At 42.0% G+C, this 21910-nt stretch overlaps 1 protein-coding gene across 2 annotated transcripts in view; it reads left to right on the top strand.

Moving 5' to 3' along the window:
• Positions 1-21910, top strand: part of LOC127571811 (E3 ubiquitin-protein ligase RNF123) — a 331679-nt gene that overhangs the window by 118385 nt on the left and 191384 nt on the right. For both annotated transcript variants that reach the window (XM_052018522.1, XM_052018523.1), the window contains exons 22-24: positions 11003-11103; positions 17167-17359; positions 19353-19498. In XM_052018522.1, the coding sequence (XP_051874482.1) occupies positions 11003-11103; positions 17167-17359; positions 19353-19498 (440 nt within the window). The remainder of the gene's footprint in view (positions 1-11002; positions 11104-17166; positions 17360-19352; positions 19499-21910) is intronic.

The raw sequence follows: 21910 nt of genomic DNA, 5'->3' as shown, positions 1-21910 counted from the left end.
GAAACTGATGGCTGGGAGGGGTGGAGGAACAAACCAAGACAATTTAGTGATGTTTCACACGCAGTTGGTGTGCTGATCTATCTCTGGATGCACTTGCTTTGATTGGGAGCTTGGGGAGGGTGTGGGTAACTCCTCTTGTGCATTGTTGAAATTGTGGGGACAACTGTTTAGAAAAGTTAAACCATTCCACAGTGTGGGGGTGTTTATCTGACAGAGAACTCATTTTTTTGGATCAATTTAGTATATAATCTAAATATTTAGTAAGTTTGATCTGGAAATTATTGATTAACAAAGCAAAATTATTAATAGTCCTATGATGTGTGGGGTTTGTTATCAGTGGCCTGCAAACCACTTTTCCCTCAGAGGGTAATTAAACTGTTAACTAAAGAGCAGTCAGTACACAGTAGTACTGTGCACCACTGGACCTGTGTTGTGTTGGTGTGCACTGGTTGTGTGTCAGTACATGCTGGTATTGCTTCATTTTGTGTGTATTTCTGTATCAGGACATATCAGTGTTGCCTCAGTATTGATATACACTGGCACCACGTTGGTGCATGAGTATCCATTGGCGTTGTGTTACTGTACACTGGTGCTGTGTCACTGTGCACTGTTGTCATGTCACCACACTGGCTCTGTGTAATTGTATACCAATGTTGTATACTGATACACTGATACTGTGGCATATTGTAGTATACCCAGTTGATGTGTTGGTGAGTCAGTGTGAAATGGTGCTCAGTTAGAATAAACTGTCACTTTGTCAAGGTCTCAGGATCAACTGTACTCTAATAGTTTGTCATTATATACCAGCAGTGTGTCATTGTGCTCCAAGGGAGTGTGTATGTTAATACATACGAGGATTGTTCCAATGTTTCAATAAACATCAGTGCTATTTCAGTGTGTCATTAACAGCAGCTGTGTGTCAGTGCACACCAATGCTGTGTCAGTGTCTGTGTGCAGCAGCACCTGGACTGTGGGTCATTTGGCAGCATGTTTCAGAATACACTGGTGTTGTGTGGAAATGTCAGCGTAAACCAACACTTTGTCAGCATAGTTGGGTGCTATGTCATTATGTTGTTTACACTGATGTCATGCCAGTTAATACTGCCAGTGATACTTGCATTGTATTTGTCTGTCAGTATACACTGATGTTATACCAGCATGTCTGTTGGCTCACATGCTGTGTCAGTTTATTAGCATACACCAGCACAGTGTCAGTGAGTCAGTAATCACTGGCTCTGTGTCAGTATACACTGTGTGCAATGTGCCACCTTGTCAGTATAATCTGATTGCTGTGTCTGTATACAAGGTCACTGTATCAGAAGGCAGGGTTGCTGTTTCTGTGTATCAGTATACATCTGCAGTCATTCTGCAATCCTGTCTTTCCTCTGCCTGAATCTCCTCTCTACATGCATCTATCCCTGTTTCCCTTCCCCTCTCTTGTGAGCTCATCCTGCCCTCTCTCAGTCCTCCTCCCTCTAGCCCTTACGCCCTTCTTTTCTGCCTGGGCATCCCTGTCCACGTTGCATTCTCCTTCTCCCTGCCTCACTCTGACCTCCAGTCCTGCTCCCAGCAACTAACTTGGCCCTGCCTCTGTCCATACTCCTGCCCATGTTATAAAGCACTGAAACAGGCTCTTCTGCCCACCGATTCCACCTTGATCATCAACCACCCATTTATACTGGTACTATATTAATCCTGCTTTTTTAATTAGAGTCATAGAGTCATACAGTATGGAAACAGGTCTTTTGGCCCAACTTGTCCATGCAGACTGTGTTGCCCAGCGAGCTAGTCCCATCTGCCTGCATTTGGCCCAGAGCACTCTAAACCTCACTGTCCATGTACTTATCTAGATAGCTCAAATGTTGCTAATGTAACTGCCTCAGCCAATATTTCTGGCAGCTCATTCCAAATACCTCTGTGTGAAGAAGTTGCCCCTGATGTCCCTTTTAAACCTCTCGCCTCTGATCTTAAACCTCTTGTCTTTAGCACCCCCTCCCTGGGAAAATGACTATGTGCTTTCACCTTGTCTATGCCCCTTATGATCTTATATACCTCTTTCAGGTCACCCCTCAATCTCCTATGTTCCAGGGAATAAAGTGTACACAATACTCCAAGTGTAGCCTCACCAACATCTTATATGACTGCAACATAACTTCCCAACTCCTGTACTCAATGACTCCTGATGAAGCGTCTCGACCCGAAACATCGACACTCCATTTCCCTCCATAAATGCTGCCTGACCCGCGGAGTTCCTCCAGCTTTTTGTGTGTTGCTCCAGATTTCCAGCATCTGCAGTCTCTTGAGTCTCCTGTACTCGATGCCCTGACTGATGAAGGCCAGTATGCCAAATGCCTTCTTCACCACCCTATCTGTCTGTGACGTGGCTTTCAGTGAATTATGCACTTGCATTCCTAGGTCCCTCTGTTCCATAACACTCCCTAGGGCCCTACCATTCACTGTATAAGTCCTACCCTGGTTTGATCTCCTAAAATGCAATACCTCACATTTATCTGGATTGAAAGCCATTTGCCAATCCTCAGTGCACTTAGCTGATCAATATTCCTCTGTAATTTTTCATAACCTTCTATACTGTCTACAACATCACCTATTTTAGTATTATCCACAAACTTACTAACCATGGCTTGTACGTTCACATCAAATCATTTATATAAATTACAAACAACAAAGGTCCCAGCACCGACCCCTGTGGGACACCACTAGATACAGTCCTCCCTGTTTTCACATTTCCACACAGACAGCACTGGAGGTCAGGATTGAACCTGGGTCTCTGGTGCTGTGACGCAGTGGCTCTACTAATTGCCCATATTCCTGATGCATGTGGTGTAGGGGTGTTGTGTCCAGTGATTTTTGGTTGATGTTGAAGGGCAGCAAGTAGGTGACAATAATAGAGGAAATCATTGGTGAACACTGGAGGTAACACACTGGAGGTAACACAGGTGATTCACTGGTTAATACTGGATGAGAATGGTACCAGATGAATGCAGTCCCACACAACTAGAGAGCAGTTGAAAGGCTTTGGAAGAGGATGATATATTCAACCATGTCAAAGGGTGCTGATAGTTCCAGAAGATCTTGACGAATCTTGAAGAACAATTGGGGCAGGATTAAAGAAAAGGGTGACAGTGCCTGCAGAGTGATGTATTCATTAATATTGGCTAACATAGGTGCAGGGACCAATGCTGTGAACTTAGTTTAGTGGGAAAAGAATCATGGAAGTAGGAGAGAGTTTTTTGTGAAGAGGTAGGGGAAGGTCTTTGGCCTTTGGGAATGGGGGAAAGTGACAAAGGCACCACCAGCTGATGACTTCATCCTTAGTACAAAAGGAGTCCATGAGCTCCTAATTCTTGTTGGTAGTGGAAGGGGTTGGTGCAGGGTTTAAAAAATAGTTTGTTGTAGGGAGAGGAAATTAAATTATCTTTGTATTCCCATTGGAAAAGTGGATGGAATCACAAGTGTTGGAGTATAAAAGTAAAGAAGTTGGAATCTTTAGGAATTTTTAGGAATCTTTAGGAATTATCAGTCAGTCTTTTTCCCAGGGCAGGGGGTCTAGAACTAGAGGGCACAGGTTTAATGTGAGAGGGGAGAAATTTAAAGGAGATTCGAGGGTAAATTTTTCACACAGAAGGTGGTGGTTATCTGGAACAAGTTGCCAGAGGAGGAGGTATAAGCAGATACATTTACAATGTTTAAAAGGTATTTGGACAGGTACTTGGATAGGAAAGTAAAGGGATATGGGCCTAATGCAGGCAAATGGGATGAGTGTCGATAGGCATCATGGTCGGCATGGACAAGATGGGCCAAAAAAGCCCGTTTCTGTGCTGAATGATTCTATAAAATCTTGCTTCAACTCTACAGAGCATTGACACGAACACACCTTGAGTACTGTGTACAGTTTTGGTCTCCTGGTTTGAGCGGGGATACACTAGCTTTGGAGACAGTTCAGAGAAAATTCAGTGTGTTGATTTCTTGGATGAAAGGGTTGTCATATGAAGAATAATTGAGCAGTTTGGGTGTATATGCATTGAAATGTAGAAGAAGAAGTGATTTCATTGAAAAATAAAGGATTCTGGGGGGACTGGAAAGGATAGATGTTGAGAGGGCATTCCCCCTCAGGAAGGAATCTAGAACTTGTGGCCCTAGTTTCAAAATAAGGATTTGCCCATTTCAGACAGAGATGAGAAGGAATTTCTGCTCTAATAGTATTGTGAATTTTTGGGATCTGTAACACAGAGACCCTTGGAGACTGATTCATTAAATATGTTCACGATTGTGATACAGTTTTTGAATTACAGGGGAGTTGAGGATCATGGGGAACAAACAGGAAAGTGGAGTTGAGGCCCATATGAGACTATGATCATAATGAATTATTGTGTGCAATTCTGATTGCCCCAATACAGGAAGGATGTGGAGAAAGGGCGCAGAAGTGGTTTACTACGATGCTGTCTGGATTAGAGGGCATGAGCTATAAGCAGAGGTTGGACAAATTTGGATCGTTTTCTCTGGATTGTTGGAGGCTGAAGGGAGATCTGAAAGAAGTTTATAAAATGATGAGGCATAGATAGGGTAGATAGTCAGAATCTTTTTCCCAGGGTCAAAATGTCAAATACTAGAAGACATGCATTTAAGATGGGAGGGGGAAAGTTTAAAGGAGATGTGTGGGCCAAGTTTTTTTTTTACAGAGAGTGACGATACCTGGAATCGGCTGCCAGGTGTAGTGGTAGACGCAGATACGATAGTGGCGTTTAAGAGGCTATTAGATAAACACATGAATATGCAGGGAATGGAGGGATATGGATCATGTACAAGCAGAAGAGATTTAGTTTAATTTGGCATTGACATTGTGTTTGGCGAAGACATTGTGGGCCGAAGAGTGTGTTCCTGTGCTGTACTGTTCTATGTTCTATGAATGGTGGAGCTGGCTGGAGGGGCCTGTCTTTTCTGTCCTAGCATTAGATCATGTGATTGAGAAATATTTTGTGGAGATTTCAGCTATGAAGAGTTTAGAAAATGTTGTGTTTAGAAACCAATTAGCATCTGGAATTCTGAAATAGAAGTTACTTAAAAATGAAATTAAATCCTCCTGTATTGTTTGTTAATGTTTCTTTCTCCACTGTATTCCCTCTATTTACACCTCCACCAAGCACATTAGCTGGCATTAACTAGGCTTTGCCACCTCTCTCAGTTGACACCAGTCTGTGTCTTTAGCTCCCTATTGCAGAATTTCCCTCTGTTCTCTCTATCCCTTCCCCTTCTCTGCAACTGTACACATGCCTCGTTTCCAATTTTCACAGTTCTGATGAAAGGTCATTGACCTGAAATGTTAACTGTATTTCTCTTGCCACAGGTGCTGCCTGACCTGCTGAGTACATTGTTTTTATTTCAGATCTACAGCATCTGCAGTTTCTTTCTGCTTTTTGAATGCTTAAAGATGAGTTAAGACAGTTGCTTGAAAGAGAGAGGAATACTGAAGATTGGGAATAGCTGACCCTTGCAGTAGAAAACCTCTGAGACTGGCTTGATCTGAAAAACCTGTGAGATTCAAAGAATGGGGAGATTTTCTTTCTAATTTGAAAAGTGGCTGCATTGCAGAGTTTAACTAAACAATGTTCTTTGTATTTTTCTGTGAAAGTCAATAACCTCATCAGGCAGAGACCAACAGTTGTTTTTTTTTACTTCTGTCCCTTTAACTTTCACAGTAAATCCATCGGGGAATTTTAAAGAAATTTTGTTCCCCATTGAGTGCTTAGAATGTTGAACTTGCATGGATGCAGTGGGGGGCGCTGTTGCAGCAGGAGCAGTCTATAATATTCATTACTCAGTGGTTTTGAAGTTTCCAACCTGTTTAAAATGTATACTTCAAATAAAGTTAGGTATTTATTATACCAGATGGTAAAAAAACAGATCTTTATTATAGTAGTGATTTAGAGTAGCCAGTAAATGAAACATAGAATGATGATACGTGGATCCAGGCCACGGAATAGCAATAAATGGTTGATGGATTTGTAGGAAGGGTCTTGCCAAGATGAGGAATGTGCTTGAGTCAGGGTTTCTACAGCCTGCATCCCTGAAAGTATCAGCTACTGAGTGACGATGTTTGTTTTTTCTCAGTCATTATGTATCACAATCTCAACCTTTGTTCCCCGATCAGGCCAATGAAAAAGGAATAAAAATTTCGTATTGGCTAGTTCCATTTGATACAGTGCTTGATCACTGTTTCTCCTTGACTGAGATGCTGTTGTCACTTTGCAAGCATCCTGCTGTTATTTATCCACACTCCTATATTGTCCTGACATATTGACTCCAAACTGTTTTATTATTTCCATGACCACTGGCTGTCCTCTGCTCAAGCGAGCCTAAAAATTAGTGTCAGCAGACATTTCAACAGTGGAGGCAAATCCCTATCAGGTCCATTCCTGCCCTTGTCCATTGCCCCTGATATGATCAAGCTAGTGAGGGTGCAGTAAAGCTTTATAAGAATGTTGTCGGGACTGGAGGTCTTGAGTTATAAAGAGAGACTGAATAGGCTGGGATGGTTTTCCCTATAGGGGGCTGAAGGGTGACCTTATAGAGGTTTATAAAATCATGAAGGGCATAGATAAGGTGAATGGTCACAGTCTTTTTCCCAGGGTAGCGGGTCTAAAACTAGAGGACATAGGTTTGTGAGAGAGGAAAGATTTAAGGAGAACCTGAGGGGCGAGTTTTTCATACAGAGGATGGTGGATATATGGAATGACCTTTTAGAGGTACAGTATATAAAATCATCAGGAGCATAGATAAAGTGGATGTCATAGTCTTTTTCCCAGGGTGGGGGGGGGGGTCTAAAACTGGAGGGCATAAGATTAAGGTGAGAGGAAAGATTTAAAGGAAACCTGAGGGGAAACTTTTTCACAGAGAAGAAGGACATATGGAATGAGCTGCCAGAGGAAGTGGTAGAGGCAGGTACAATTATAACATTTGAAAGGCATTTGCACAGATGTATGAGTAGGAAAGGTTAGAGGAATATGGGCCAAACGCAGGCAAGTGGGATGAGCTCAGGTAGGCACTTTGCTCGGTATGTGTGAGTTGGGCCAAAGGGCCTATTTCTGTGCTGGGTAACTCCATGAGAAATGAAAGGTCCGCTCTGCTTCTTTCTCCAGGGATGCTGCATGACTTTCCAAATATACCCATTTTCTGCTTTTATTTCAAATTTCAAGCAGCAAATTTTTGCTTTTTGTGCATTTACAAAAGGTATTTTAAATGGATTTAGAACAGGTGGGTGCTGTTGAAGACTTCAGCACAGCTTATGATCATCATCTATGCTGAAATTGCTCTACACTGTTACTTCTCGAATCTCCTGTATCACTGCTTTTGGAACATACGTCCACTGAACATAATATATTATGAGCCTTGGCAAAATGACAGAACAAAGCCATATTCAAAATGGTAATGTAATATTTATCCTATTTGAGGATGGCATATTCAATGTTATTGATGGTTTCTGTGTTTGGCTAAATTTTTATAAAACATCTGTTAAAGTTATAAGCACGAAATTTGGTGTGGTGGTGTTTTGTCACCTTTTACCCTTAGTTGTGGCAATGCAACACAGACAGTAGAATACAAAAATACCTCAGTAAGTGCTGATTTTAGGTGGACTGAGAGAAAGCTCCCTTGTCAAGAGAAACATCAATAAATGGAAAGAACAAAATGATTTATATGAGTGACAAGCAACTTTTCCACCATTTCATATTGCTATAATTGTGGCAGATGCAGATAATCTGACCATTTAAGTAACCTCTTAGTGATGTTTCGGGTTACATGGTCACTGAATATGAATCTCTGAATATGAATACATTTATATTGTACCTTTAATATAATAAACTTCCTTAGGCCCTTAACCATTTTTTTTGGTATTAAACCCTGAACGTAAGAGCAGGGCAGATCGCCAAGAGCGTGGTTAAAGATCTAGGCAGGTAGGTGAATAAACCAGGGAGAGGTATGCAGAAGCTGAGGAATGTTTAGGGAGGGAATTCTAGAACCAGGGAACAAAGGAGCTCATGGTACAGTCCTTAATAGTGGAACAATTAAACTTAGAAATGTGTAAATTGTTTATGTCTTGATGTTGGCAAGTTTGAAGGCATGTCTCCACCACATGCTGTTCCTCAATCCTGTTCTTAGATATTCAATCTGACAACAAGCTGAGCTTCAAATTCAATGTCCAATCTGTCATCAAGGTCAACTGTTTTCACCCTGAGGATTGAATCTTCATCTGTACCTCACTCCAATGAAGTCCTCTTTTGTACTTGACTTATCCCTAACAATATATCCAATGTGTTATTATTGATCCGAATCTCATCCCACAAACTCAAGACGCAAGATATCACTTCCCTGTTTTTGTCAAAGTCCACTGGCTGCCATCCCAAACTCTACAAAGATATTTCTCTGCTTGTAGCTTCCACCCTTCCTCTGGCACCAAGGGCACAGTGTGCAGCCATCTCATCCATCCACTCTAAAGCTCCCCTACATGATCTTTCTTTTTCTCCATCTCTTCTGCTTCTGTCTTGCATCAATTGAGCTTTAAATGATCCAGCCCAGTTCCCCATTTCCTCAGGTTTGTTTCCCAACTATGAATCACTTAATGACACTTTGCTACGTTAAAGGTGGTAGATAAATGGTTGTTTCTGATTCTAATGCCGGAGATACTGAATTGGATTTGTTTTACTGACTAGTTAGGGGATAATTTCCTCTGGCAAGTTTCATGAGTGTTTCCATAAGGCTCATGGGCACTTACCTAGCCCTGGTTCATTTTCCCAATATCCATGATTAAAAGTGCAGATGCCCCAGTCAATTTCACCCATAAATCTGTTCAGTCTGCCGGACAGACAAAGTTTGTGCTCCATTGATGAACCTGATTTGGCAGAAGTGCAGTTATTTTGCTGGAATTTCATGTCATTTGGAATGATTTCACAGTATTTTTATTTTATTGGGCTGACAGATTTTAATCCATCTGGGAACAAAATGCACTTTGCAAAATAAGCCATAAATTCAGGGAAATTAAAAGGCAAATGAAGTAATGTCTTGACGTGCACTCTGCTGTTTTCTCCCAACAGAGCACCATGATCCTTGCATAGGCTGCCTGGCTTCCACTAATCTTTACCTGCTGCAAATAAAGTATTATCAATTTGTTCTTTAGCCACTTGCCCTCCACCTTTACCATCAACCATTCCCACCCAACCCCCACACACATTTCCTGTTGAAATTTTTGCACCTATGGAATATATTATTGTTGTTCTTCACAAGCTAATTCAAGAACACTATAAGCATTGGTCATAGTGAGATGCGCAGCCCATCTGGGTTCATTGCGAGATGTTGGGAAAGGAATGTGGGTGGTTGAACAAGGAAGATATGGTGAGCTATAGAAAACTACTGATAACAGCTAAAGGCAAAAGCTAACAGATAATTAAAGCTGTGAAAGCCTTGTAGAAATTTTTGCAGAAAGCTGTGAGCTCATATTTTGCTGTTAGGCAAATGATTTGCCATCTTACAGGCAATGAAGTAGGGAGGGTGTTTGTAATTAAAACAGATTTTGGCATGGTAATTTTAAAATCGTAATGAATAATGTAATAAGAGATCAGAGTAATAGGAACCAGTACTTCATTTTCTTCCCTTTCATTGGCCCATGTGTAAAGGAACTTTGATTTAGTAAGGGCATGTTGTCAATTCAGAAGTGTACCTCATGGATGATCTTGGGCAATAAGCAATAGCTTAGCATTTGTCCTTAAACTAATGAAAAGTGGTTTTGGTTCCAGACCAAATTAGTTGAAACTTCCTGTCAGTTCAAAAAAAGGCAACAGAACCCAATTTTGTTGAAACTCAAAGATGTTAAGCTGAGCTGTCATTCTGTCCCTGACTAAGAATAAAATGCAGATATCCTTCATAAGTGACTGTTGGTTAAGAAAGATGCTATGAACAGAGGTAAATGCTCATAGTAATGAATTCATGAACTTAGGATTGCCTACACTGGCACAGTTCTATTTTTGGGGAACCTTCTTGCAAGTGTTTACAGTATTAAATAATCCTTTGGAAAAATTGAGTGATTTCTCTCCCCATCCCAAAATTATTGTACAGTTTTTTTTATGTGTGAGGTGCTAATTCTAGCCCTCTGTCTTACTTTGGGAAGGAAATGACAAATGAAGAACATATATTCCCCGAGAGGGGGTGCTGGGGACAGGACAGCGCAGGTTTGGGATCGAAGGCGAGAGATCTAAAAGAGACATAAAAAAAAACAATGTCCATTTTAGTGCAGTGGTCAAAGTGGGATAAGAGGCATAGATCGAGTAGACAGTCAGAGACTTTTTCTCAGGGCGACAATGGCTAGCGCGGGGGGACATAATTTTGAGGTGATTGGAGGAAGGTATAAGGGGGGATGTCAGGGGTAAGTTTTTTACACAGAAGGTGGTGGGTGTGTGGAACACGCTGCCTGCGGGGGTGGTGGGGGCAGATACACTAGGGACATTTAAGAAACTCTTAGATAGACACATGAATGATAGAAAAATAGGGGGCTATGTGGGAAGGAAGGGTTAGATAGATCTTAAGAGTGGGATAAAATATCGGCACAGCATTGTGGGCTGAAGGGCCTTTACTGTGCTGTACTTTTCTATGTTCTATGTTAAGGTATTGTTTGATTAGTTTTACAATGCATTCCAGTTTTTATAGGTTCTGGAATATAACTGAGATATTTAGTTTGATTTATGCTCTTCATGTACTCCTCCTTGTTGCCTTATGGTTCATTCACCTGCACGAGTTAGACATATGGGCTCATTCAGACTTTTTTTTTGCCTAATCATATGACAAACTTTGAAGGAATGATACTTATCATATTCAGCACACGAACTGATAATCAGGCTGCCACAGGAGTTTTAATTACATCATATCATTGCAGATGTTAGTAATATGTATTTGTGCAGAACATTGAAGGCTCTAATACTCGCTGTATTTTTCATAGATGATCTTGCGTCAAAGGCCAACATTATCATTGATCCTGCAGAGATCTCCGCCATCTCAATGGATGACTTAGATGAGGATGATGAGAGTTTAACTCAACAGGTACATAAGTGCATTGCAGCTTTGCAGTTTGCTGCAGTTGTTAGATTCCAAAGGAAATGGTGATGTAACTACTGCTAACCAAGAATATCATAAGGATTGTGGAGGGCCTATTATTGATATTCTGACATTAGCTGTTTAAAAATAATAGGGAGCTGATATTCAGGTAAGTGCATTATCCTATTGTTGGATGTCTCAAATACTCTTTGTAACTTATATTGGTTGCAGCAAATGAAGCCACATTATGCAAGCAGCTTCTCAATGATCTTGAAGAACTTATGTTATCCTTATATGGTTGTGCTTCACTTAAGCTTTGTGACAAAAGAAAAATCTTAGTACTGTGCAATGTTTATTTTTTGCTACTCCAGGAACACTCTGAGGGGAAGACAACCTCAGAGTATTAATCTACCCCTGCCCCATGAGCACCATCCAAACTGAAATACCAGGATGTTATCTTCATGGTACAGCAAGTTATGAAAGCCAGGAGAGATGGTTCTCAAATTGAGCTGATATCTTTGTAATGACTTTTCAAACACATAGGGTTTCATGTTGTAACAATGCTGGCAGTTGGAAGCATAGAATTATCAAATTTAACCAAGACCAATAATAACTGAATGAAAAGAATTGAGGGAATGTCAAAAGCAAATAAACCACAATAGAAGGCAGCAAGTGAAATGACTCTAAAAGAAACTCTGCCAAGCATGAAGGGCAGATGTTTAAATAAAATCAGTAAGCTCATCCTAAACAAGTGTGACTCTGTGATTGACACATCAATATCAATATAAAGTGAAAAAAAAATGACTTTCACACATCCTGCAGGGGAAAAACAGAGCAAAGCATAGGTGTATTCACAAATATGTTGTACGGGCAATAAGAGGAGCCATGATAAACCTAGAAAACTACATTGGAGCTGAGGAAAAGTACAACTATCTTACAGTGGTAACAAGAAGTAAGAGCTATGAAAGATGTGGGAAGTATGAAACTGAAAATAAGAACAAAAATGAGAAATATTCTAAAGATTGCTTTTTCCACATGTTCTCTAGGGAAAGCAATGAGTAGCATTCTATCCCCAAGTAGAGGTAGCTAAGGTGGTGAACTAAGATGAGAATCCTAGATCGCTTAATGTGTCCAAATTAAACATTTTTTCAGTGGTAGACTGATTCAACTCAGTTTTGAGTGGGACATTCTTGAGGCAAGATGCTGGATAGAAGGGAGGTGGTTATTAATTAGAAGTGGTCATTGTGGTGACTATATTCTAAAAGGGAGACTAAATAAAACCAGACAACTATTAACATTAGTCTTATTCCAATTCCATGTACACTAATAGAATTTGATAATAAGTAAACTTGCAGATTTCTATAGAAAATAACCCTTTGGTAATCTGGGTTAAATTTTGGGAATGAACAATGAACCTGTAGAAGACTAGTAATTACATGAAGTGAAGTAATCTGGGTTATGTATGAGGCCACTGCTGCATCTCACATATAACAAGGTCTTGGATTCTGGAACAATGAAAGTTAGTCAAATTTTCAAGTAGTGAAACTACTGGAATTAAAGAAAATAGTTCAGATTACAGGGTCTTCTGACAAAATTTCTAAGTACATTAAAACTCCATTAATCCAGCAACCTCATGACTTTGGTCATAGAGTCAGAGTAATACAGCATGGAAACAAGCCCTTCAGCCCAACTGGTCCATGCTGATTACAGCATCCTCCCTTCTAGTCCCAGTTGCTTGTGTTCAGCCCATAACCCTCCAAGATCATCCCCTTCATGCACCTCTCCAAATGCCTCTTAAATGTTGCAATTGTACCCACTTCAACCACTTCCTCTGGCAGCTCATTCCAAGCACTCACCACCCTCTGTGTAACAAAGCTACCTCTCAGGTCTCTCCCCTCTCATCTTGTATCTGTGCCCTCTAGTTTTGGACTCCCAACTCTGGGGGAAGGACTATGACTGTCCACCTTATCCACACCCCTCATGATTTTATAAACTTCAATGAGGTTATCCCTCATTCTTCTAGGAATAAAGATTCAGTGTGGCCAACCTCTCCCTATAACTCAGGCCTTCTAGTCCAGGCAGCATCCTCACAAATCTTTTCTGCACCCTCTCCAGCTTGACAATGTCTTTCCTATAACAGGGTGACCAAAACTGTACACAGTGCTCCAAATGTGACCTCACCAACGGCTTATGTAACTGCAACGTAATGTCCCCACTACTACTAAACACAATGTTCTGACTGATGATGCCAGCATGCTAATCACCTATGTCACCACCCTGTCTACATGCATGGCCACTTTTAGCGAACTGTGCACTTGTACTCCCAGGTCCCTCTGCTCCACAACACTCTTGTACAATGCCCTGTCATTCACTGTACAAGTCCTACCCTGGTTTGAATGTCCAAAATGCATCACCTCACACTTATCCAAGTTGAAAACCATTTGCCATTCCTCAGCCTATATCCCTAACTGATCAAGATCTCTTCGTAATTCATTGTAACCTGCTTAACTAGCAACAAGACCTTCCTAATTTAGTATCATCAGCAAACTTGTTAATTGTGCCATGTACTTTCATATCCAGGTCATTTACATACATAATGAATAACGGAGGTCCCAACACTGACCCCTGGGGCACCCCATTAGTCACAGGCCTCCAGTTGGAGAATCAACCATCAACCATCACCTTCTGCTTCCCATCATTGAGCCAATTCTGAATCCACCTCGCTAGCTCACCCTGAATCCCATGCGACCTAACCTTTCAGATCAGCCTGCCATGCAGGGCCTTGTGAAAGTCCTTAACTACAGTCCATATAGACAACATCCACTGCTCTACCTTCATCTATCCCCTTAGTTACCTCTTCAAAAAACTCCAAAAGATTCATCAGACATGACCTCCCATACACAAAACTGTGCCGACTATTCCTGAACAGACCTTGACTATCCAAGTAATGGTAGATCTTGTCCCTCAGAATTCCCTGCAACTGAAGTCAGGCTCATAGGCCTGTAGTTCCCTGGCCTGTCCTTGCTACTCTTCTTGACAATGGAACAACATTAGCCAGTCTTCTGGAACTTCACCAGTGGCTAACGTCAAAGCAAATATCTTTACAAGGGCCTCCGCGATTTCTTCCTTGGCCTCCCATAATGCCTGGGGTGCACTTGGTCATGCCCTGGGGATTTGCCCACCATAATGCACTTCAAGGCTGCAAATACTTCCTTCCTCACCTCACTACTTATTTCCCTCATTTCTTTGGCATCCATGACATTCTCCTGAGTAAATACAGGAAAAACACACATAAAAAATCTCAGCCATCTTCTGTGGCTCCACACATAGGTGGCCCTGATGGTCTTTAAGAGGACCTAGTTGCACCCTAGTCACCCTTTTACTGTTAATATAACTGGAGAACCTCTTGGGATTATCTTTAACCCTGCCTGCCAAATCCATCTCATTCCTCTTTTTGCCCTCCTGATTTCTCTCTTAAGCCTGGTCTTAACTTTTTGTATTCATCAAGGGATTCATTCATACCTAGCTGCCTAAAGGTGATGTACGCTTCTTTCTTTTTTCTGACCAGAGCCTCGATATCTCTCATCAGCCAGGGTTCCCTGAACTTGGTATGTCTACCTTTCCCCCTATCAGGAACATGCTGCCCCTGGACTCCTGATATGACCCTTTTGAAAGCCTTCTACTTGCCAACTGTTTCTTTGCCTTTAATTAGAGTCACCTAGTTGACCCCAGGTAGATCCTGCCTAATGCCCTCAAAGCTGGCCCTGCTCCAGTTCAAGACTTTAACCTGAGGACCTGTTCTATCTTTTTCTATAACTATTTTAAAACTAGAATTGTGGTCACTGGACCCAAAGTGCTCCTCAACTGTCACTTCAGTTACTTGGCCCGTTTTTTTCCCAAAGAGGAGGTCCAGTATTGCTCCTTCCTGAATAGGTTCCTCTATTTATTGTGTGAGGAAACTGTCTTGGACGCACCTCAAATTCTGCCCCATCCAGGCCCTTTACACTCTGGGTGATCCAGTCGATGCTGGGAAAATTGAAATCTCCCACTAGCACTACCCTACTTTCTTAACAACTCTGTAACAGTTCGACACATCTGTTCCTCAAGTTCCTGCTGACTTTTGGGGGGGTAAGGGGGGGAAGCTATAATATAGCCCTACCAAGGTTGACCATCCCCTTCTTATTTCTAAGTATTACCCAAATGGCCTTGTTAGATGATCCCTCAAGAATATCCTCCTTAACCACTGCTGTATGCCCTCCCTTATCAAAAAGGCAACACCTCATCCATTCTTACCTGTTCCTCTGTCAGGCCTAAAGCACCAGTATCCCAGAACATTGAGCTGCCAGTTCTGCCCTTCTCTCAGTCACATGTGTTATGGCCACAATATCCCAGTCCCTAGAGGCAATCCATGCCCTCAGTTCATCCACCTTGCCTGTTAAGCTACATGTGTTGAAATAGATGCAATTTAAAGCAGTGGTCCTATCTGCCCTTTTACTGTAAACATGGCAATCCTGATTGCTAGGCTTACACTCTTTGCACCTGTCTCCTCACTGACTTCGCTCTCTCAAGTTCTAACCCCCTGACAATCTGTTTTAAACCCTCGCTGGTGGGAAAAGCAAATTCCCCCACTAGGATATTGGTTCCCCTCTGGTTCAAGTGCAACCCATCCCTCTTGTACAGCTTGTCTCTACCCCAGAAGAGATCCCTATGGTCCAAGAACCCAAATCCCTGCCCCAGCTCTTCTGCGACAAATACATCTGGCCTATCTTCCTATTCCTGGACTCACTAGCACATGGCACCAGGAGTAATCTGGAGATCACTACCCTCAAGGTCCTGCATTTTAATTTCTTACCTAACTCTCTGTACTCATTTTGCAGAACCTCATCCCTTGTTCTGCTTATGTTGTTTGTACTAACATATACAATGACCTCTGGCTTTTCACCCTCCCCCTCAGAAATTTTCTGCAACTGCTCAGAGACCTCCTTGACCCTGGCACCCGGGAGGCAACACATCATCCTGGCATCTCTTCTGCAGCCACAGTCACCTCCTGTCTGTACCCCTCACTGTCAGGTTTCCTATTACTATCACCCTGTCTGACTGTACCCTCTCTCTCTGAGCCTCAGAGCCGGTCTCAATTCCAGGGACCTGACTACTGCTGCTAGCCCATGAAAGAACATCCCCCTCAACAGTATTCAAAGAGGTATACCTGTTAGTGAGCGAATAGTCACAGGAAGACCCTGCACTGTCTACCTACTACCCTTACTTCTCCTTGTGGTCACCCATCTGAGGCCTGGATCCTGGGTGTGACCACCTCACTGAAAACTCTCATCTATGAAACCCTCAGCCTCTCACCTCCAGCTCTATGACCCAGTCTGTCAGGAGCTGCCGCTGGATGCACTTCCCACAGATGTAGTCATCAGGGAGACCATGAGGTTCCCCAACTTTCCACATCTTCCAGGAGGAGCATTCCACTACCCTAACTACCATCCTGTCTACACTGAATCAAGAGCTAAGGATCAACAACAAACTAAAACCTTGCCTTCGCACTGAAGCCTTCTTAAAGAGCTACTCTCACTCCCAACACCTGGGGCATTTACTCAACCTCTTCACACCAAAGCCTCAGCTTCCCCTCTCCCCCTCTCCCCCCCCCCCCCAATTTGCAAGTGTGTCTCTTGTAGGCTCCTGTTCAGTGAAACTCACTGGCAAATCTCGAGACCCAAACTGGTGTTGGACTGCCAGATTTTCCAGACTATTGGATAATACTTGTATTAATGCACCAACACACTTTTAATTCAATTTTCTTCTAAGGTGTTATGCAGTAGTGCAGATGTGTTTAAATGGACATGCAAAGCATTTTAGAGGGAGCAAAGGAAATTGGGCCTTTGTGTGTGCAAAGGGAGCATGGGAAGCAGGAGAGCCAGATGCTGAATAATTGGAGAGTGGATTATTGGAGTTTTACTGTAGAAAGGAGAGGTCCTTGAGTATTATATTTTACATATAACTCTAGCATCTTGTTCCAGCTTTGTAATTGTATTCTACCTCCTTTGCATGTACCTTGAATTTCGGCAGAGGTCAGGTGGTGCTACTGCTGGAGGTGGAGCTCTTGCCAGACCAAGTTGGTTGAGTTCTCCAACGTTAGGCCGAGCCAATAGGTTCCTAAGTACAGCAGCAGTGAGTCTGATGAATCCCCGCCGCTCCCTGGCCACTGTGGAAAAGGTGAAGGTTCGTACTCTGAGTGTGGAGCAGAGGACAGAGGAAGACAGTAAGTATTCATTCAGTAGGTGGTTAGTTTGAAGTGAGATGTATTTACATGAGAAAAATGTAGTTTCTGCAACAAGGAACAATAACATAACTTGATTGACTTTTAAATCTGCAAAGTGTTACATGTGAGAAGTGACTTTAGGTAACAAAACTACAAAATGCTGCAAAACACATTACATCAGGCAGCTTCTGCAGAGGGATAAATAAAGCCTGTTTTACGAAGATGACCTTTTATAAAAACTAGGTTAACAATTTATAAGTACAGAGCCTGGGAAAAGGATTGTAGGGTTTGGAGCTGGGACAGTAATGGATAATAGGGAAGGCTTACGATGATGTGATCAGAACTGGAATGGTGAATAAGGTATTGGTATTAGAATTGGTTTATTATTGTCACTTGTACCGAGGTACAGTGAAAAACTTGTCTTGCATACCGATCGTACAGGTCAGTTCATTACACAGTGCAGTTACATTGAGTTAGTACAGAGTGCATTGATGTAGTACAGGTAATAACAGTACAGAGTAAAGTGTCACAGCTACAGAGAAAGTGCAGTGCAATAAGGTGCAAGGTCACAACAAGGTAAATTGCGAAGTCATAGTCCATCTCCTTGTATAAGGGAACCATCCAATAGTCTTATCACAGCGGGGTAGAAGCTGTCCTTAAGTCTGGTGGGGTAGAAGCTGTCCTCAGGCTCCTGTATCTTCTACCCGATGGAAGAGGAGAGAAGAGAGAATGTCCTGGGTGGGTGGGGTCTTTGATTACGCTGGCTGCTTCGCCAAGACAACGAGAGGTAAAGACAGAGTCCAAGGAGGGGAGGCTGGTGTCTGTGATGCACTGGGCTGTGTCCACAACTCTCTGTGGTTTCTTGCGGTCCTGGGCAGAGCAGTTGCCGTACCAAGCTGTGATACATCCAGATAGGATGCTTTCTATGGTGCATCGTTAAAAGTTGGTGAGAGTTAAAGGGGACAAACCAAATTTCTTTAGCCTCCTGAGGAAGTAGAGGCGCTGGTGAGCTTTCTTGGCTGTGGCATCTACGTGATTTGACCAGGACAGGCTGTTGGTGATGTTCACTCCCAGGAACCCTCTCGACCTCAGCACCATTGATGTAGACAGGTGCATGTACACCGCCCCCTTTCCTGAAGTCAATGGCCAGCTCTTTTGTTTTGTTGACATTGAGGGAAAGGTTGTTGTTATGACACCATTCCACTAAGCTCTCTATCTCCATCCTGTACTCTGCCTCATTGTTGTTGGAGATACAGCCTACAATGGTGGTATTATCTGCAAACTTGTAGATGGAGTTAGAGCAGAATCTGGCCACACAGTCGTGAGTGTATAGGGAGTAGAGGGCTGAGGATGCAGCCGTGTGGGGCGTCAGTGTTGAGAATAATCGTGTCGGAGGTATTGCTGCCTATCCTCACTGATTGCAGTCTGTTTGTTAGAAAGTCATGGATCCCACAAAGAGGGGAAGAATGATCCATCCCATGTAAGTGGTTTTAGCACACACTGGGTAAATCACAGAATTTAAAGCTGCAGCAACAGTGTGTGCCATTGACCTCCTGCAGCATACCTAGAGTGATCCCTGCCCCAATCCATCCATATAAATCCTTTCATAGTGCTGCATGTTTGCTGTGTGGAGACCTCATTAAGGATTTAAACTCAAACAAGGGTAATTGCTATTTGTTTCAGGGGAATGTTTAAGTAGCTGCAATATAGTCACTGTTCACAAACATAGTACTGGTTGTGTGATATTTTGTACTCTATGTGCAGTTGAACAATGGTATGTGTATCACATTTACATTGTGTATACTCTGGAAGTAGCAGTTACAGGTGGGTCACAGTGAAGGTCAGAGTATGGATGCAAGTATCAGTGTAATACTTGTGGAGGTAACTTTGTATTGTGCTGCAGCTGTTCCAGTATCTGTACTCATATGCATGCTGATACCTATACAGTGAAATGAAGAGTGATGTGATGTAATGTGATAACTTCTCCCTACAGTTGAAGGAACCCATGGAAATGATGGCCTGTTGTTAGGGCGTCCTCCTGATGAACCAGAACATCCAATCGCAGAGAAATCTCTACTAGAAATCCTAGATGGAGCTATCATGATGTACAACCTCAGCGTGCACCAGCAGCTTGGCAAGGTAATATAGGAATGTTAGCTGAGGGACTGATGTGAGTGCCCAGGACAGCCCTGCTCATCTTAAAAGTATCACCATTTTATTTAACGCTTTGAAGGAACATAGGGCATAGATTCAACAATGCTATCAGAAGCTGACATATCCAAAAGTGCTGCACGTCCCAGCAATCAGCTGAAGCCTTAGCCTCATTCTGCCCATACCTTTCATTCAGCCACCATATGCTGGGATTTCAGAGTATCACAGTCTGCTGTGCATGCGATTCTGTGGTTCAAGCAATCCTGGGAATTTCTCTCACTTTGTTTCACTCTGCAGGAAGAGTAGAAGGAACTGGGGCCAGCCAGCATGCAGAGTATTACTAAAAGCTAACAAAAGTGTTAATAATAAACCCTGTTTGGTATTATTCTGAAATTATGTGGTTCTGTAAAACTGTGTACAATTCTGTAGATGTTCCACACAATTCCTCCATAGCTGTTTCTTTAACAAGAAAATAAATCTCACAATCCAGAGAGAAAGTACAAAGGTTTTATTTTATTTTGCTTGTACTGTTCTCCTCACATTGATTTGACATTGCCTTTCTGTATGGTACTCTATAATATACAGATAGTGAAGATTAAAACTAATTAGCTCCAAACTGACTGGAAAAATAAGTCAAACTCCATTAGTCACCACTTCAGCTCTCTATGGCACAGTGAACCTTGTACAATTCCATCCAAGGTCTGTGACTCGGCAGCTTCTTTGCAAATAATTAAATGTTCACCTATTTGCAACTGATTATGCTTGAAATTATTCATGATAGAATTAAAATTAAGTAGTAATATTGAAGTGAACTGGAGTTGGTGGGGAATTATTGGAGCAGATGTACTTACTCAATTTAGTCTCTGTTTTAAATGATATTCAGTCTATGCTTGCTTTTTGTTTATTGCCATTATAAATTTACATGTCTAACGGGAACGCCCTTGTGAATTTATTATGCAGTACCGACATTCACTCACTCACTGGTATCTCAATGGAATGGTGGGTGTAATTGCAATTGACAGTTACACACAGCTTCATTATTAATAGAAACAAACAAGATTTAGCGTAAAAGATTGATAGGAACTGTGTACAGATATAAGATTTCTAATGCTAAGAACTCTCTCTGCACCACTGCAATTTTCAATTATCGTTGGGCTGCATTTTTAATGGGAAACGAGTTGTCCCACATCTCCATTAATCAGGTTTCCTTAGTGTGAGAAACGCTTGATTGTCACAATTGTCTTTCATTAAAATGGCCTTTCAGTAATGACAGAGTGTAAAGTGATGAGATGGAAATGGTAAGCATGGAGGATGGTATGTTTCAACCCATCCCTTCACTTCAGTGTCTTTCCTTTGCTGATGAAGCCCTCACATGGGTATGATTCCACTCAGCCGCCCATCACTAAACCATTAGTCATTTGTTCACCTGGGCAAGATTAGCAATTGAAGGCCATGAGATTCTCGCAGAAGGGGAATTCTAGCTTTCTTAAATTTGAATTATTATTGTTGATTTCCCCAGTGCTGTACTCTGTATGGCCTGGGACTAAACATTCAGAGGAATGTGTGCTGAATCTCACTAGACCTGTTGAAAGAGCAGTAATAGAGTGGAACAAAAACAAAAAAATGCTGGAAATACATGGTAGGTCAGACAACATCCTTGGGAAGAGAAACCGTTAATGATTCAGGTCGGGGACCTTTTGTTAGAACTCCCAATCTGAAGAAGGATCTCTGACCTGAAACTTTCAATGATGCTACCTGATCCGGTAAGTGTCTTAAGCATTTTCCTCTTTTGTTTCAGATTTCCAGCATCTGTAATTTTCTTTTCCCTGCAATAGAGCAGAGATGCTTAAAGTGTAGTTTACAGTGGTTATTTGAGGTGAGGAGGCATTAGAACTCTGGAAGTTGTAGGAAGAGGAAGATAGAACTCTGGGACAATGAGGATGCAGAAGCATTGAGAACTGGACTAAGAATCACTTGTTGTACATGTTGATAACAAAGAAGTTGGATACTTAACTACCAGCTGTCAAGTTTAGCACTAGTGGGCTTGCGATCATAATGCTATTATCTAATCTTGCACATTGTTCTTTATCTGAATGATGGCTAACTTTCAGCTCCCTCCTTTCTCACTCTCACTCTCACTCTTGCACACAGAAGAGAGTGCACAGGAGTTAAATTGCTGTTTTGGAAGGCCACACAGAGCACATACACCTATATGTGTATATCTATGCAGCCTTAGCATGCGTCATGATTATTAGCAGCCCATACTCCTGCCCCAGTAGTACACCCTGCCCCTGCCAGCTGCTCTGCATACTCCGACTCTCATTAAAGTGTGAAAAATTTCCAATGCTCTGTATTTCCTCAACCTTCTGTCAAAAAAGTTTTAAATTCAGAGCAAAACCT

This window comes from Pristis pectinata, chromosome 6 (assembly GCF_009764475.1).
Source record: "Pristis pectinata isolate sPriPec2 chromosome 6, sPriPec2.1.pri, whole genome shotgun sequence".
NCBI classification, from domain to species: Eukaryota; Metazoa; Chordata; class Chondrichthyes; order Rhinopristiformes; family Pristidae; genus Pristis; species Pristis pectinata.
This window is presented reverse-complemented; position numbering and strand designations above follow the sequence as displayed.